The 19997-nt window shown below is 33.0% G+C and overlaps 1 protein-coding gene across 2 annotated transcripts in view; it reads right to left on the bottom strand.

Moving 5' to 3' along the window:
• Positions 1 to 19997, bottom strand: part of Dpp10 (Dipeptidyl peptidase 10) — a 429429-nt gene that overhangs the window by 61872 nt on the left and 347560 nt on the right. For both annotated transcript variants that reach the window (XM_072523345.1, XM_072523344.1), the window contains exon 9: positions 1247 to 1735. In XM_072523345.1, the coding sequence (XP_072379446.1) occupies positions 1247 to 1735 (489 nt within the window). The remainder of the gene's footprint in view (positions 1 to 1246; positions 1736 to 19997) is intronic.

Raw genomic sequence — 19997 nt, 5'->3', positions numbered from 1 at the left:
TATATATATATATACATTAGAAATTTATCTTAAAGGATTTTTGTCACTAGATGGATCTCCCCTCTGTTAATTATGTGATAAACTTATTGATTATTGTTTTTTTATTTGTAGAAACAGATTACAATAAATAAAGGATGTAAAAAAAAATATTTATTAATAAGATCTGTGGCTAATGGATATAGTTCGGAGCCATACCTCTCCACACATACATAATTTTCTCGAGATATATTCGATACAAACATCGCCGATAGTCATACCTCTTGGTTAATCAATATTCCACATTGTAATGTATATTTGAGAAAATACAATAATTTGGAAATACATCCTTCAGTTATAAAAACTGTTTTTTTATACATCCATCTTATGAAAATTTCTCTAAAATATTTACAGATGCTTCAATATCTAGCAATTGAGATGGTGCTGTTTTTATGATCAATTCAAGTAAATTACATCTATTTTAACTATCTCTCCACTGTAGCATACACACAGCTGAATTATTCACTTTTTATTGAGCAATAAAATTTTATTAATGATTCTTATATCGTTAAAGCGGTGATTTTTTATTATTCTGAATTCAAATACTTCAATTCAACGAGTAATCCTAAACACCCAATTAAACAAATGATGAAATCAGGTATATTTTACTGAAGTCAAGAAAAAGGTAAAAGAGTTGACTTCATATGCATTCCATTTTATATGGGTATTCTCGAAAATAAAGAGGCAGACTTAAGTATGCGTATTGCAGTATATAGTGCGGACTAAGAAAAAATTAAAGTGCAGACCAGAAGAAACTTTTTATTAGGGCAAAAATCTTGGAAGTCTGGCAACGTCTAAATTACGACCAATTAAAGACACAGTTATAGGAACTAAACCTTTTTGCAAAATATGTCTTGAACAGAGTTTAATTAACCGATTACGATTAGGCCATACGAGACTTATACAGTCTTACCTATTTTCAAAATAACAAATTCAAACATTAAAAATCTCCTTATAACATACATAGATTCAAATTTATGAGTTATGATTGGTCAAAATAGTAATTCAAAGAACTTAATAGACTAGTTAAAAGCTCACTATGTATTCCATTAGATTTAATTTTCTTTTTATAAAATTGTTACAGTTTAGTCCTATTTTGTAAAAATCTATTTTTTGTAATCAGGTAATATACCTATACTAGTTAAATTGTACAGATCCCTAATAACCATTAGGTGGAAGTGACTTTGTCTTTAAATAAAAAAATACTTACCCCCCGGATATCTGGACAGGAAACGTCCTAATTTGCGGCATAGCCATTTCTTCTACTCGTTCTTTAAGTTCTGTGTTATTTTGCAACCACATTAGAATTTTTGATTTTGGCATTCCCGTTTTATACAAGATACTAGTAGGTATTCCAGGGCCCAAGCACTCCAAAACATAATAGGCAGAATTGGGACTGAATACAACATTGTGGTATAAACAAGGCGGTTCCTTTTCGACAACCTTTTGCTTCTTACGCTTTTTTCTTGTGGGAGGTGTTGTGACAACAATGTCGTCATCATCTTCATCCCAAGTATTTGTTTTTACTCTGTATATATTTTCGTCTAAAGCTATAAAGGGTGGTTGTGTAGGAGCAGGTTCTTTAACGCATGTAATGCAGATTGGAGGAGGCAAAGAAGCGCCCGTTCTGGGCGGCACGGACGCCACTCTATAAAGATGTAATTGGCCAGGTTTTCCTTCGGGTATTCCAAGATAGTATCTGAAAAATATAGTAGGTATTAAAAAAGCAGAGAATAAAAATAAAAAATCAGATTATTTTTATGCAAAATATCCTTTTAAATCTGTGAAAAATGAAAAAGCATTTTGCACCTATATGTATTAGGCGGAACCGCTTTAAAAAGAAAATCAAAAAGTAAATAAATCCGTAATTATTTTGATTTATTTAATTAACACAGTTGTATGATCGGTTTACTTTTATTTTTAATGATGAATTTCATCTATATCAACAATGTTTTTTAATTTTTTGGGAGCTAGTTTTTCTCTAAATTGGGACCAGTTAGTATTGGTGTTATGCAAAGTTGGTTGATGTACTTTGTTTAAGATTTTTTCGACGATTGTTATTATAAACGGTGAGTGGTCTGATGATAAATCGAAGCATGATTCAGCTTTACATTTTTTGGTATCGATGCCTTTTGTGATGTAGAAGTCAACGGCATCAGGTAAGGATAGTTCAAACACTCCTGACCATGGAGCTGCGCGAAGGCGGAGTCAAATTCACGTAAAGGCAGAAAGGTTCTATTGTAAGTGGAATTATACAGTGCATAGTACAATGCGTTTCGCATGGAAGTGAGGACTAAACCAAATTTCGTCTACTGCGCCGTGGTCAGGAGTGCTTGCACTATCTCTATTTTGTTTAAGTCAGACGGCCAATAAGTTGGATCGCTAGTAGAGATTTGTTGCAGGTTATTTTCTAACATTGCTTAAACAAATTCTCTGCCTCTTGGTGTTGTTAGTCTAGAGCCCCACATCGGATGTTTTAAATTATAAACTCCACCTGCAATGAATTTGTTCCCTAGAGTGTTGAAATATTCTAGGAAATTTATTAAAATCCTTTGTAAAAGGTATATATTTAAAAACCCAAACGGGCTATGTCAGACAAAACGTTTTCGGAATCCATATTCCATCATCAGTGTCTAGGAGTACATGAATGTAGCCACTAAATATATGGGTAAAAACCCGTTAATAAATAATTAGTTACATTTGGTTTACAGTATTTCTTATAAAATATTAAGATGAATAATATTTCTTAATATTTTATAAGAAATACTGTAAACCAAATGTAACTAATTGTTTTTTAAAGGGTTTTTACCCATATATTTAGTGGTTACATTGATGTACTCCTAGACACTGATGATGGAATATGGATTCCGAAAACGTTTTGTCTAACATAGCCCGTTTGGGTTTTTAAATATATACCTTTTACAAAGGATTTTAATAAATTTTTTAATATATGGTATACAGCCAACTACAGGAACGTAGATTCCTTGTGGATTCTAGGAAATGTTCTTTTTTAACGGCATGTTTAGATGGGCAGTATAAGGCAGATATTGTTATTGGGCCGTGTGCTTCCTCAATTGTTAAGCTGGTTGCTTGCAGGTATTCTTTGTTATATTTTTCCCTTTCGGAGTGTTTAATAGAATCACATATAATTATGGCGCTTCCACCGTGAGATCTACCGTCTGGGTGTCTTGTATGATACAACTTGTAGCTGGGAATACGCATGTAGTGTTTGTCTGTAATGTGAATCTCGTAAATTAAAATTATATCAATATTTTGATTAAGTATGAATGTTTTGAGTTCTTTAGCCCGTTGATAAAAGCCATTTGTGTTCCAGACTACTATTTTATATTTTGGTTGTAAAGCCATTAAGCGATATTAATGATAGTAGTAACCAAATTGAGCATTGTGCCCATTTGCTCCATGAGTTTGCATCATTTCTTCCAGCTTGGCCAAGTTGTTATAACGTTGGTTAGGTCCTGGTATTGCTTGGTTGTTATAGCTACACTGTGGTTGATTTTTGTTGACTATTTGAGCATAGGTTAAATGAGGTTGTATTTGTTGAGAATTATTTGTTTGAATAGGTGGTTGCATGATTCTTTTCTCTCTTAATGTAGGATATAGCTTCTGCTGTAGTTGAATGTGAACTTGGCATCCTCTATAGTTAACCGGGTGGTCACCGTTACAATTGACACATTTTACTTTGTCATCACGTGATTTTCGAGGACAATCTTTTGTTTCGTGATTACCTGTACATTTTACGCATCTGTGTACTTTGCGGCAGTAGGTTTTAGTGTGTCCGTAGTCTTGGCATCTTGTACACTGGGCGATTGTTCTTTATACACGAGGAGGTTTGCATTTGATGATATTGTTTTCTAATTTTTCTATTTTATAAACTTCTTTGTTGTTTTCCTTCGATACTTTATCAACGAAAAACATTGGCAAGGGGGTTTTTTATACATAATGTTTTATATTGTGAATGTTTACTGCTTCGTGTCCTTGTGCTGCTAGATTTGCCTTTATGTCATCAGTATCTGTACTATGATGTAGTCCTTTTATGAGAAACCTGAATGTTTTTTCGCTTTTTGGGCTAAAAGTGTGGTACTGCGTATTCCTTTTATCAAGTTCAGTGATTAGTGTTTTAAAATGTTCGGCCTTCAGGACTTGAACTTTAAATGTTTCATAACTAATGGTTTTAATCGTGTATTTATCTCCTATGGTTTGCTTAAGTAGGTCATGAATGTGTTGGACAACACCTATATTAAAGATGGTTATCGGTGGGGGCTTGGGTACATCTTTTGTATTATTTTCTCGATTATTTGCTTCGTCTGTGCTTTCTTTATTTTCTTCTGTGAGCATACTATACGAGTTTTTTGTTTTTAGTGGCTTTTACAGCCAATAATCACTTAATTTTGTTTGTTTCCTGGATATTTTCACTTCGGGACTTACTCTTTTTTTATTTGTTACTCTCTCCCATTTATCTTCAGATTCAGAGTTAGGAGCTGCTTCTTCATTCGTGTGTTGGACGACCTGTAAATTTTGTGGATTTTGATATACTAAGTATGGAGGGAGAGGTAATGGATTTGGTTGTGAAAAATATTGTGAGAAAATTGGCTGCATTTGAGTAGATGAGCCTGGCATTTGCTGATATATGGCCTGTTGATTTTGATCATGGTAACCCGTTTGGGGCTGTGACATTGACATAGGAAAAAAATTATGTTGATAAGACATATTGTTATTCACCTGATATCCGGATTGATGAGTTGGCACACCATTTCATTTGATATCCCTTTTTGATTCCAATCCACTGATATGAATTTTTGAATATTTTCTTATCACTAATTGCCTTCTGATAACTATTTATCGATTCCAAAACACTTATTTACTGTTAAAATGTAATTAAAAATAAAAACTGAATTTGTTTATGAGAACAAGTTTATGAAGACGTTCAAATAACTGATATTAGAACGTGTAGGTAATTCAAATCACGTTGAAATAATCACATTTTGTACACAAAACGGAATGAACGTTTACAATATAAAATATTTTAAAATAACTGGACTGAATGCGACCGCCTTGATCGGAGGTTTGTGGTCGACTGAAAAATGGAAATAAACAAGATACTTTTAATTAAGACTTTCCGTGCATTAACTATAACGCTGTCAAAATTATTCAATAAAAACTTAACTTCTTTTAAAAAAAAGATTGTAAATTAAATATTCATATCCATATAGAATCATCAAAGTTATCCTCGGTAGAAAACATAGCATAATTAAAAAATTAGATCAGGTTGTCAAAATGTTAAAGGTGACACTGAAAAAGATATTTTTCAAAAAATTGAAAAAATATTTCAAAAAAGCGTGACGTTCTTTTTGGTAATTTTTGCGAAGAAATAGATTTAGAACTAAATATTTTTGTGAATTTAAAATGAACTTCCATTACATCCGTTGATGTGGAAAAAATTTCTGAATTTAGAAATATATATACACAGAGAGAAGCCATAAGTTTTTATTGGAAAATTTTAAAAATCAATTGGTCATTTTTTGTTTCCATAATTCTAAGGAATAGTATTTTACTTTTTTGATACTTTCATTAAAATTAATTAGTAGATTACAATTACCTACTTAGTTTTTAAATTTATTTATATTGTTTTCTAAATATTAAAATAAACATTAATTAACATACCATTTTTAAAAATAAATGTTTTCCTTTATAGTATGTATAAATTATAAAAAAGAAATGCATATTTCATTCATATTTTCTAAAAGAATATTTTACCCTTTTTCCCTTTTTTTACATTTTTGCCCATGCCTAGTCATAAATATGGCTGGGTTCGATTGTTTGTCCAAGTGTGTATTTAAATTCATCTTTACCAAATAAATGTAATTTGGAGATCCGCCAATATTTCTATTAATGGCAGGTACTTAATGCGATACCGTGATATAATATTATTACATGGTACACATTTAAATACATACATTCCAGAATTATTAAAGCATGTGAAACCAAACTTCACAATTAGAATTACGTAAACGTTTGAATTTGTAATTAGCACAAGGAAGATTGTTTTATTGGATTTCTAATTTCAAATGTCAAATAGCTATTATGAAATCGAAAGTAAATTTCATTTAAAACTGAAATGAAATTTAAATCAGTCTTGAAATACAACACAGAGAGAGACGGTAGTAGTTGGTTAACCAAAACTGAGTGTATTCGAAGTAGACATAAATTAGCTTTATATATAGTGAGGGGCAAAATTGTGAAATAAATTCATTTTTTTGAAAATGGGCAAATAAAATAAGTTCTAATACTGTTCTCTGTGGTATACCAAAGTTAATCTTTTTGTACTACTGTGTGTTCCCTCTGTTCTCACTACTTGTTGCTTAACTTTTCATCAGCTGCATGTTAGAGTATCTAGTAATTGTGAGTGACCTACTGTATCAAAAGCTTTTGCCAAGTCTAAGAATATATAGGCCGTTGGTATGTTAAACTAAATTATATATTTTATTTGATAGATATGATATGGCTTTTTCGCGGAGATCTCTTCTTTAAAACAATACTGTTTGTTTGATAATAATTTGAATTTTTCCAGATACTCTACTAGCTGTTTTTTAAAGCTTTTATAAAAATCTTACAAAGTGAAGTAATTGGTGAAATTGGTCCGTAGTTTTTTGTTAATTTAGGATCGCCTTTTTTTATCATCATTCAATCTTCGCTTATCCACTGCTGGACATAGATCTCCCTCATAATTTTCCATCTATTTCGATCTTGTGCCTCTTGCATCCAATTCCTATGACAACGTTTTAGATCGTCAGTCCAACGTGTTGGTGGACGACCTCTGCTTCGGTAGGCATCATCTCTTGGTCTCCATTCCAGTATCCGCTTTGTCCAACTATTATCTGTCATTCGAGCCACGTGACCTGCCCAGTTCCATTTCAGTGTTGCTACTCTCTCTATTTATATACAGGGATAATTACGGTTTGATTAAGCTATTGAGTACGATTGCGCAAACTAAAAATATTATTTACTAAATGTGTTATAGGATAAGTTAAAATATGGCTTAGTTCTTTTAGTACTTCAGATTTTATTTTGCGGTAATCCATTTGCGGTGCTTGATTGGATTTCAATGAACTTATGTTTCTAATTTTATTTTTATTAACATTGAACAGAGGGAGTTCAATGTAGTACATTTCTTTTGAGGTTCCAAACGAGTTAACAAACTACTTCTTGTTTTTTACTTACATACGTTTAAATAAGTTTACAGATGAACAACAGGGTTCTCGTAGTGGAAAATCGTGTACAGAATGCAATATTAGACTAGCATTTAACAATAACAGAGTATATTAGACCAGAATTTTTGTGTATGATTGACCTAAAGAAAGCATTTGACAGAGTAAGACTTAAAGATGTAATTCATCTTCTGTATAATAGACAAGTTCCTCTGAATATTATAAAAACTATGGAAAACATCTACCAAAGCAAAAAAATGGATTGGAAATGGAAATTTAATCATGGATAAAATCATCAAAAGCATTAACAAAGAAATAGGAATATAGAATGGAAAACAAAGATATAAAATCCACTAGGAAACTAAGTTCCTGTAGCTGGCTGTATACCATATATCACAAAATTTTTTATTTCAAATCCTTTATAAAGGTATATATTATATACCTTTTATAGAGGATTTGAAATAAAAAAATTTTTTAAAGATATAAAAATATTGATGGCCAAGATGAAGATAGCCTGCAAAGATTGGTCGACAGATAAACATAAAAGCAAAAGAATTTAATATGACAATCTCATCTCAGAAAACTAAAACAATAGTAGTTAGCAAAGAACCAACCAGATGTAAAATAGAAATTGATGGCATTAGTATTGAACAAATAATGGAAATAAAATAACTGGGAATTTCATTGCCTAGCTATAGATACCTGGACAAAGAAGTGAGGGATCAAGTACAGAAAGCAAATAGACTGACAGGATGCCTTAATAACACTATATGGCGAAACAGACACATTAACACTGAGATGAAGTCAAGAATATATATATATAGCTAGAGTAAGACCAATAATGTCATATGCCTCAGAAACAAAACACGACACAGCCACAACGCAAAGGCTATTGGAAACGGCAGAGACGAGAGTACTCATAAATTAAGAAGGATAGAGTGACAACCTTCCAAAGAGGTATTAATCCGCCAATGAATAATCAAAATTGCTTATAAAGAGAAAGAAGAAGAAGTAAAACTGTAAGTGTAAAAGTTAAAGACGTTTAAATACGTTTAAATGTAAGCAAAACAAAAACCTTTAACTAAACTCTAAGAGAACAAAATTAACATTGCTTTGTTTAATATTTAGTCATGACGAATAAATGACTTAAATTGGGAGTAATATCGACATAGTGTTTCTTCTAAAATGCTGTTCCTAAATGTGAAATATATTCATTTGACAAAAGATGGAATAATCCCCAAGCCAAACTTTCCTCACAAGGAAAATGTTTATGAAAATCCTTTACCAAGAAATATATGCATATCTTTAGTATCGTACAAAGCAAAGTAATATAATAGCCCACTTTGCTAGTTGTAATTATCTTTAAAAGAGGACTAGTATTATACATTTTGTTTTAACTGATTGGATAATTTCTAAAGTAAATAATCAGTATAAAATAAAATCGCATATATGAGATAATCTCAAACTCAGAAACCAAGAGTTTCTTCAAAATTTAAGAAAACACGTCAATTTGTATTGGGAGGGGGACGAATTTTTATGCAAAATAAAGTGAGGTCGAGTGGCACATCATTTGAAAGTTAATTTTTTTCTCTACACGACACACCATTTTTTTTTTAATTTAAGTAATAACTAAAGTAATTATAGATTTAACTAATGTATTGGTCGAATAATATATCGTTATTAACAGGAAAAATATTATTTCACCAAATTAACTAATTAAATGTTCAAATCATGAATGTGTTGCTCATCTTCAGGTCAAACGGTAAAAAGTGAATTAAATGCTGAAATTATAAAAAGCCCATATTAGAGTGCTGTCTTATAAAGATGAAAATAAAAAATTACAGTAATTATGCCAATATTGCATGTCTGTGTTTATTAATATGAATAAAATTGATTAAGCAGACAAAGTAAAAACCCACAAACTGGTAAGAGATAATCTATTGAATTGTAATAAATTATTAAAAAATAAAATACTATTTACATGCCGGTACAAGAATTATTAGTTAATGATTCGGGAAACATAGTTCAAACTATCCTGTATTGCTGATGATGGGTGATCTTCGGTTTTTTTATTGTAACTGTTTGATAATTAGCGGGGAAGTTTCTCGAGGGGAGAGATGTTAACAAATGAAATAGGAATAAGGTATATGTGATTGTTTGTTAAATGAAAGTGATGTTTTATATTATATAAATTATTAAAAGTAATTTATATTTATTCAAGAGATATATTTTAGAATTAATGTGTGTTAATTTATTGAAATTTTTTACAATAAAAGGACAGTTGTATGGCAATGAATGAAATTAGATGTACAATTTTGTGCAATTTCTTTAACTTGTAATTATCAAATTTTTGATAAACTGAATTTGATTTCTATTTTGGCACAAAATTGTGATGTCAGATATGTTAAAATTATTTAAACTAAAACAATTAAGGACACATAGAAACAATATATATATATATATATATATATATATATATATATATATTAATATATATATATATGTATATATTAATATATATATATATATATATATATATATATATATATATATATATATATATATATATATATATATATATATAGGGGCAAGTGTTGTCGTACAATGGCTTTTGCCAGTAACCATTGAGTTATATTATATTAATTAGATTTATAGTTCCATCGTTGATTAAAATCAGTTTCCCAGACATTATCTAAAAAATTGAATGTTTCACATTTTTCATCAAAATTATCATCATTGTTGTTGTATTTTGGATCAAAAGTCGTATTATTCATAAAAACTGTAACAAAATGAGATTTTCTGTTGCTATTTTATCCATTTACTTAACCAAATTTCAAATTTTAATATATATTTAAAGGCAGCGTGGTAAGGTATGCCTCGCGACCCCTTATGAATAAAGGAAAAAGAAAGCCACGGCCCTCATTCTCCGTAGGCCCAACTGACCCCGAGATGGGTAGTTCTCGGGAACCAGTCAGGAGGGCAGAGGGTGCTAAGAATCTGCGGAGTCTAAACCACTACCCAGCCAGATCAACAACACTATACGTAGCGACCTATAACTGCAGGTCGTTAGCGAACCAGGCAAGACTCATAGAGTTAGAAAATGAAGCAGTCAATATTAAATGGGATGTCATCGGAATAAGCGAAGTAAGACGAAAGGACGAAGAGTTAATAGAACTTGAATCGGGCAACATCCTCTATCACAAAGGAACAGAAAATGGACGAACAAGTGGAGTGGGGTTCCTAATTAATAAGAAATGGAAGGATAGGATAATCGACATAGCAAGCACCTCAGACAGAGTAGCTAGTCTAAGTCTAAGACTATCCAGAAGATACACCATCCAAATTGTGCAAGTATATGCACCAACCATATCCCACTCCAATGAGGAAATAGAGGAATTCTACAATGAAATAACTGAGGTGCTGAACAAGAACAAAAGCCAATTTAAGTATCTAGTCGGGGACTTTAATGCCAAAGTGGGTAAACAATCAAATCAAGAACAATGTGTCCGCAACTTTGGCATTGGAGAAAGAAATGAAAGGGGAGAGAGACTGGTTCAATACGCACATTACCAGAACCTCTCAATCGCCAATACCTATTTTAAGAAGAACCTCAATAGGAAATGGACATGGTTAGCTCCCAATGCAACTACCAAGAACGAAATAGATTTCATCCTAACTAATAAGCTGAAAACCATAAAGGATGTAAGTGTGCTCAACAAATTCCGAACAGGTAGCGATCACAGACTAATTAGATCTCGGGTCGTTCTAAACACTAAACTAGAAAGAATGAAATTACTCCAGAAACCAACTGCAGGGGTAAATATCACTAACCTAAGCAACAACTCGGAACGCTATCAAAATTTAATTCAAGAAAAATTACAAGACCCAACGAATAGCACACACTTAATGGAAACAATCTTAAATTGCGCCAAAGAAGTTGGAGGATTACAAGCACACAACAGCAATAGAAAACTTTCAGATGAAACAACAGCTCTCCTGAAACAACGAAGAGAAATGAAAATTAACTCCAATATTAATAGAATTGAATATACCGAACTGTGCAAAGTAATACGGAAAAAAATCGCAGAAGATATAAAAACCTACAATGAACGACTTGTACAAAATACAATCGAAAACCATAAAAACTATAGGAAAACCAAGAGGAAGTTGGCAATCGGTAGAAAGCAAATAATAGCATTGGGAAACAACAACGAAAGGATCACAAATAGGGATGAAATAATAAAACATGTAACCGAATTCTATGAGGGTCTATATAAAGCTCCGGAAGCACAAGAAATAGGCGAAGAAGAAATTGCGGTTCAAGAAGATGTACCAGATGTTCTCGTGGATGAGGTAGAGGCAGCTCTTAAGAGCATGAAGAACGGCAAGGCAGCCGGTAATGACGGTGTTACAGCCGAACTTCTAAAGATTGCTGGTCAAACAACTTGGAAAATCCTAGCAAAAATATACACAGACTGCCTAAAATCGAGACATATTCCAAAAAAGTGGAATTCAGCCTGCATAATCCTTATTCACAAGAAAGGTAGCAAGGAAGACATTAGAAATTATAGACCGATCAGCTTGCTACCTGTGATATACAAGGTATTCACCAAAATCATTAACAACAGAATACAGAACACACTTGACGCTGCACAACCCCGAGAGCAAGCAGGCTTTAGAAGTGGCTTCAGCACAATGGATCATATTCAAACATTAAGGGAAGTAATGAGCAGAACAAAAGAATATGATCTACCACTGGCGCTAGCATTCATAGACTTCGAGAAAGCATTTGACTCCGTATACCCAAGAGCAGTCATAGAAGCTCTTGTCGACCAAGGAGTAGATAAACCATATGTCGAAACGCTAGCAAATATATACAAAGAGGCCACAGCTAGAGTAAGCATATATGAAAATACCCCAGAATTTCCCACTCAGAAAGGAGTCCGACAAGGAGACACCATATCCCCTAAGCTCTTCAATGCAACCTTAGAAAATATCTTCCGGAAATTAGACTGGAACAACCAAGGTCTATGTATAGATGGAGAATACCTAAACCATCTTAGATTCGCTGATGACATCATTCTAATTGCTAGAAGTCCTGAAGAATTACAACTGCAAATTAATGACCTTAATACAGCCAGCAATGAGGTAGGCCTAAAAATGAACCTAGCAAAGACTAAAATAATGTGCAATGATCTGATCGCCAACGTGGAAATAAAAATTAATGAAACCTCGCTAGAAGTAGTAGATGAATACATATACCTGGGACAGCTCATACATAAATCGGGATCACTACTTCCGGAAATCAACAGACGAATAAAACAAGCGTGGTCAGCATTCAGACGAAATTCCATAGTCTTCAAGTCCAAAATGCCACTATACCTCAAGAAGAGAGTATTTGATCAATGCATATTACCCGTCTTGACATATGGATGTGAAACTTGGATATTAAAGAGAGAAATAACGTCGAAACTCCAAGTAACTCAAAGAGCAATGGAAAGATGTATGCTAGGGATAACAAAGAGGGATCGTAAAAGAATTGAATGGATACGGAGGCAAACCCAGGTGACTGATGTAATCCAAAGAATAAAATCCCTGAAGTGGCAATGGGCAGGACATATGGCAAGAAGAACAGATAACAGATGGACCACTAGAACAACTATGTGGTACCCCAGGAACGCTAAGAGACCAAAGGGGCGCCCAAATCTCAGATGGGATTATGATATTAGAAAATTAACAGGAACAACGTGGTCTCGAATAGCACAAGATAGAAAAATATGGGCGCAAATGAGCGCAAATTATTAGAACAACGTATAACTAAGACATCGTCGAATAATAATAAGAACATAAAATAACATTGAAATAAGGGAGGCTGCACCGTAATTGGAAACGGTTGATAAAGCTGCACATGATGATGATGATGATGATATATATATATATATATATATATATATATATATATATATATATATATATATATATATATATATATTTAGGGATTCTACAGTATTCACTGCCTTCCCTCGCTCAACCGTTTCCATCTCTCTCTGTTGTTCCATTCTCCATCGTTTAAGCCTCTCTTACTCATGGCGTCGTCTACTTCGTTCCTCCAGGATTTTCGGGGTCGTCCTCTTTTCCTCCTTCCTATGGGGCTCCATTCGGTTATTCTCTTTATCCATCTGCTGTCGCTAGTTTTTTATACATTTCCATACCACTTTAATCTTTTTTGTTCTATATATGTTAGTATGTCTGTTTCTATTCTTTGCTTTATTTCGTCATTACTTCTCCTATCCATTCTTGTTACTCTGCAGCATCTTCGCAGGCATTCCATCTCTGTTGCTACTATCTTACTGCTGTTTTTCTTGTTTATGATCCAATTTTCAGCCCCATATGTCATAATACTTCGCACTAATGTTTTATAAATCTGCGTTTTTGTCTTCATATTTAGGTGTCTATCCCACCATACTGAGTTAAGTTGTCGGATTGCGTTTTTCGTGATTATAAACCCCAGGTATTTGAATTTATCCTTTCCTTTGATTGTTACGTTGTCATCAATCTGTAGATCTTCTATGTCTTCTTCACTTGTAGATAGGTACTCTGTTTTCGCGAGGTTAATATCTAGGCCAGCCTTGGTATATTCTTCTTGTAGTTTCTTCATCATCTAGCTGAGGTCGTCTTAGTCTTGTGCAATCACTACCTGATCGTCTGCAAAGCTTAACGTATATAGGTATTCGTTCCGTACCGGTACTCCCATGCCTTCGCATTTTCTTTTCCATGTAGTCAAGGCTTTTTCTAAGTATATTTTGAATAGGGTTGGAGGTGTGGAACAATCCTGCAGGAGCCCTTTTGTTGTGGTGAAGTCTCCTATGATTCTTGTTCCCATTTTAATGGACACTTTATTTTCTTTATACAGAGCTTTTGTAGCTTCTATCAGCTCCGTCTGTATTTCTAATTTGTACATTGCCTCCCATAGTTCTGACCTTGGTACAGAGTCATACGCCTTTCTCAGGTCCACAAATGCCAAGTGTATATCTCTATTTTTTGCTTTTTTCTTTTCCAACAGTTGTTCCAGTGTGTATATGTGGTCTATGCATGATCTTCCTGCCGTGAAGCCTGCCTGATCCTCCCCGATTTTGCCTTTTATCGCTTGCTCTATCTTTTCTCGCAGTATCTTTCCATATAATCTTCCTATTGATGATATTACGCTTATTCCTCTGTAGTTTTCGCATCGTTTTCTATCTTCTTTCTTAAATATAGATGTCATATATGCCTCCGTCCATTCCTTTGGGAGCTGTTCTCCATTTATGGCTTTCTGATATATCCATTGTATCATCCGGTGTAATTTTTTTGATCCGTATTTTATAAGCTCAGGTGAGATGCCAAAACAGACATTAAATTTTAAAAGGGGGCACTTATTGGCACTACAGCACTTTGTAGGAGAGGAACTGGTAAAATTGAGTTTTTTTGTTGTCTACTAGAATTTTAAGAGGTAAATTTGACAAGCTAATGTAGGTTAAAGTGTGATATCTTCTTCTATTTCTTAGTGTTGTAACTAAAGTTAACTAGTTTTTGAAGTAAACAGACATTACTGAAATAGTAATTAAACATTTAAAAGGAAATTGTAAGCTAATATGTATAATATTGGCATACTTTTAACAATCACTAAATGAATTAAATTTAAATGTGACAATCAAAATAATTGAAATGATTTCTTGTATAAGAAAATTTAAAGAGTCAGAATTTCAAAACAAACTTAAGTGAGTATTTAGTAACAAAATGTTAATCCAAATATGTAATAAATATACAAAAATTTTTGAAAAAAATTGTCGGCGTGAATGAGTCTGTAATGGTACGTGTAAAAATTTTATTTTAGTTCTAATATATTAATGCGGAAACTAGGGAAAAGTAGATAAATTATTGATAGCAAATTAATCAACAAATACCAGAAATTAAATAAGTTATTATTAATACTGTCCTATTACTATTAATACAATTGTCCTTTTATTGTAAAAAAATTCAATAAATTAACACACATTTCTAAAATATATCTCTTAAATAAATATAAATAACTTTTAACAATTTAAATAATATAAAACATCACGTTCATTTACCAAACAATCACATACACCTTATTCCTGTTTCATTTGTTAACATCTCTTCCCTCAACAAACTTCCCCGCTAATTATCAAACAGTTGCAATAAAAAAAACCGAAGATCATTCATCATTAGCAATACAGGATAGTTTGAACTATGTTTCCAGAATCATTAACTAATAATTCTTGTACAGGCATGTAAGTAGTATTTTGTTTTTTACTAATTTATTAAAATTTAACAGATTATCTCTTATCCATTTGTGGGTTTTTACTTTGTCTCTTAATCAATTTTATTCATATTAATAAACACAGATATGTAATATTGGCACAATTACTCTAATTTTTTATCTTTATCTTTATAAGACAGCACCCTAATATGGGCTTTTTATAATTTCAGCATTTAATTTACTTTGTACCATTTGACCTGAAGATGCTTTGAAAAGTGTAGAAAGCGAAACCGGTCGTTTAGGTAGAAAAATTAAATTAATTGTGAGTAAGTCTTATTTTATTTCTTTTAGCTATTTAATTAAATGTTCTTAGTAACCTCCTATATAATAATTCAATCAACCTGCAAATCCATATCAACACGCCACTGTGTTGAAGATAATTTTTTTCTTCTTTTTGTAAAAATATCACTTTTTCATACGATTTTTTTTTTAAAAAGTATTGAATCCTAATTATCTTCTTTAGTGTTTACCAGGTTACCTTTGATTTGAGTTTTGTCAACGACTGAATAATCGGAGATATTACTGTAGAGTTACATAAGAAGAAAGAATAGAATTAGTTAGAGCTCTTGTTAACGACAACGGTCAACGGGTCGTTTTTGAAACCGTCCCGTTGGCCGTTGCTCAGTGTCTTTCAGGTTCGTATGAATGTTTGTTTACGCAACGGCAACCAATCCGTTGGTTAACTTTTCACCGTCTACGTATCCAGTCCCCCTCGGCAAGACGTTCGTCGGGCCGGTGCAGTAAACCCTCAGTGAACCATTTTAGTTTATGCAAGTGTTTTGACGGCGTTGGACGAGCATCCGTTGTTTCAATAAATTTCCTTCTTTGTTGCCGCTAAAATATGGATTTTGATATGGAGATTTTAATAAGTGCGGTCGAAAATCGACCTGTGTTGTGGGATAAAACCACGGAAGGCTATAAAAATAAGCAGCTCATGTTTTAATTTAATTTAATCAGCGTTTTAATTTATCATGTACTATTCCTAACAATTTGCGGAAAGTTTCTTGACCCATTTGGAAGTAATTGAAGAATTTTGCTTCGTCTTTTTTCAATTCTTCGTAAAGTGTATGGAAAGCACCATACTTTTCTCTTTCTAACAAAATAGGATGTATCCATATCTTTCGTTTACGCTTCTCACGTTTCTTCTGCATTTTTTTACAAATAATACGCTAGTATAACTTTTTGCTTTGACGACAACATGATATAACATATATTGCGTGCACTTTAAAACTGACGATATTTCGGAGATTCCATACTGTCAACGGACGCATATCCCTTGAAATTTATAAACCGTCGACAAGGGTACCCGTTTAGCATCGGCCCGTTACCCGTTGAAAAAAAAACGTTCGTTAACAAGAGCCCTTAAGCTACACTATGGAAATATTTAGTGTGCTAAGGCTATGGCAGGGATCTTTAATATGAACCACCCAGAAAAAAACGTATGTCACCAATACGTTAAATATTTAACTGATAAGTTTCAAGCTACAGGTAACGTTTATAATAACACAAAACATGAAGTATACCGTCGAGTGCGAAATAAAGCAGTTAAAGTGTCGGTATTGGGTCATTTACAAATGGATAATCGACAGTTTATCAGACAACTATGTCGTACATCTGGTGTATACTCATCTATTGTTTATCGAATTATAAAATCCCATAAATTTTACTCTTTAAAAATAGGATTACTTCTACATTTAAATGAAGATGATCCTGATCGTCGGCTTCAATTTTTTTAAGAATTTAGTGAAATTATAAATAACAACCCACATCGATTCTACGATGCGTGTTTTTCCGACGAGTGTACTTTTATGTTAAATGGTGAAGTTAATAGACATAATTGTCGTTATTGGAGTCACAGTAATTCCCATTAATTCATGGAGACACATACACAAACACCTCAGAAATTAAATGTATGGGTTGGCATTTTAGGGAATCACATTATTGGACCATTAGTTCTTAAAAGAAATCTCAACGAAACAATTTATTTAAATTTGTTAGAAGACGTTATTGATCCGCTGATCACTGACACATTGGAATCTGATACCAATCTTTTAGAAGATGAACTGACTTTCCAACATAACCGGGCACCTTAACATTGTAATATACGCGTAAGACAATTTTTAAATTAACGTTTTCCAAGGCGTTGTATTGGCAGAAGGGGTCCAATAGCGTAATCTGCCATATCACCTGATCTTTCGCCTTTGGATTTTTTTGTGGGGATATCTAAAATCAAAAATATACGCCACTCCGCTTGCAGATCTTGCAGAGTTGCAACAAAGAATTGTGACAAAATGCCGATTATTGACACCGGAGGTGACTTTCATTTTTCTCCCTCCATTACGATTTCATCCATTTTGGACCAGGAATGAATCAGCACATCTTTAAATAATCTGCCTACCTCGTTTGTGGCCTTTCTTTGAAACATTTTGTTTCGTGTTGTCTTGTCTTTAGTGTACCACTTGTTTGTTAGATGTATTTTTTGCCTGATTTTATGCCCTGCTAATTTTCACACTTTAGGTCTGTCGCTTTCTCTATGATTGACATTTTTTACCGCCGGAACCTTCCAAACATTCGTAACATTCCATATCTCTGTAACATCCGTATCCACTCGTTACGTTTTCTGTCCTTCGAGCATATTTCCAATATTCCGCTTTCCATCGCCATTTAGGTCTTCTCTAGTTTACCCAAGTTCGACGTTGCCATTGTCCATGTTTGGCATCCGTATGTCATTACTGGTAGGACACATTGGTGAAAAAGTTTTGGTTTAAGGTGTTGCGGATATTTATGATTCGTTAATATGAAAGACAGTTTTCCAAATGCTGTCCTTGCTAACTTTTTGAACGTTTTACCTCCACAGTCTGATTTTCTCTGTTAAATTTGCTGTTTTTAGTTTTTGAGTTCATTTTAAAATAAATATCTTTCGTGCTGCTCTATGTGGTACATTATCGGCGTATGGTGATTAAGATATTCTCCAGTTATACTTCTTTTTTTTTATTGCCAATTTAGTTTCTTGAACACATCCATTAGCCTTCGATAAGCAGCTTTGGTTATATTCTGTCACTTTGCCTTATTCCTCTGTTCACTGATATTGGGTATCTTAATTCGTATTTTTGCTTTCTAGTGTGTCTTGTCAACAAGTTCAGTATGTCTCTTCTGTGGTCTATTCTACTGCTATTTAGTAGGTATTTTATTGCCCAGCGTTCCACACATAGATATAGATGATTCAAATATATTTTACAAAGATTTATTTTTGATAGGTTCACCTCATAGTTTTTAAATGAATGAAAGACATTTGTCTTTTATTACCACTGTTATACTCTATACCTTTAAAATTTTATTAAATTAAAAAAAAAATCCCAAAGATGGCGAAACTCTTCAAGAGATACCCAGGCACTGCACATGGTTTTAATAATCAAGTATTTGTGAGAAAAGTGTGAGAAAAGGTAAAATTCAAAGCGTTAATTGTCACCTTAAAACAAACTAACGAATGTTACTTATCAACAAATGTAGAATACATGTCCAACATTTCAGAATGCTTACAACTACTCCAAAATGACGATATTGCTGAAATAAATCAATATCAATTATGGAAAGTAATAACACCAAGATAGAATATATTGCAATGAAATTCAAAAATGACGTTCTACGATATATAGAAAAAAGTCATAAATAAAAATCGCAACCTGGAATGTTATCTAACAAAGAAATAAACTACGAAACAATGTGGTGTAACAATAAACATAAAGGAAACAAAAATCATGCTTATCAGTAACAGAAGTAAAGTCATAATAAGGATCCAGATCAAAATGAAGATAAGTGAACAAAACGAAATACTTAAGAGTCTGTATTTCTACAGATCTAAATCCGAGATCAGAAATTCGATCAAAAATAGAACAACCAAGAGTGCTGAAGCTTGGACTGTTAATATTGACTTAATGAAAAAGACTTTGGGATGTGGCTTTTTAGGAGAATTTTAAAAATACCATGTAATTGGATAGGACACGTCGCCAGATTATCAGACAACCGATGGACAAAATGTATTGTCGAGTGGAGACCAAGACAAGAAGCACGACGAAGCAGAGGACGCCCACCATCCAGATTAAATGAACTGACGACCTGAAGCGTGTTAGTAGTAACTGGATGCAAGCCGCATAAGCCAGAGAGATATGGAAAGAGCTGAGGGAGACCTATGTCCAGCAGTGGATATATGCAGGTTGATGATGATGATGATGGTGATGATGGTGCTGATAATGATGATAGCGAATCTTCATTAGTGGAGTAGGCAGTAGAAGAAGAAAAACAACAACAATTTATCGTTCAATTCGCAGTTTTTGCCTTTTTTCATTTGTACGTTAGATTCTCATTTCATTTTTCTTATCTCTGAACATTGACGTAATTGTCTTAAATGATACAGA

The sequence above is a fragment of the Diabrotica undecimpunctata genome, chromosome 2 (genome assembly GCF_040954645.1).
Source record: "Diabrotica undecimpunctata isolate CICGRU chromosome 2, icDiaUnde3, whole genome shotgun sequence".
Classification (NCBI taxonomy): Eukaryota; Metazoa; Arthropoda; class Insecta; order Coleoptera; family Chrysomelidae; genus Diabrotica; species Diabrotica undecimpunctata.
This window is presented reverse-complemented; position numbering and strand designations above follow the sequence as displayed.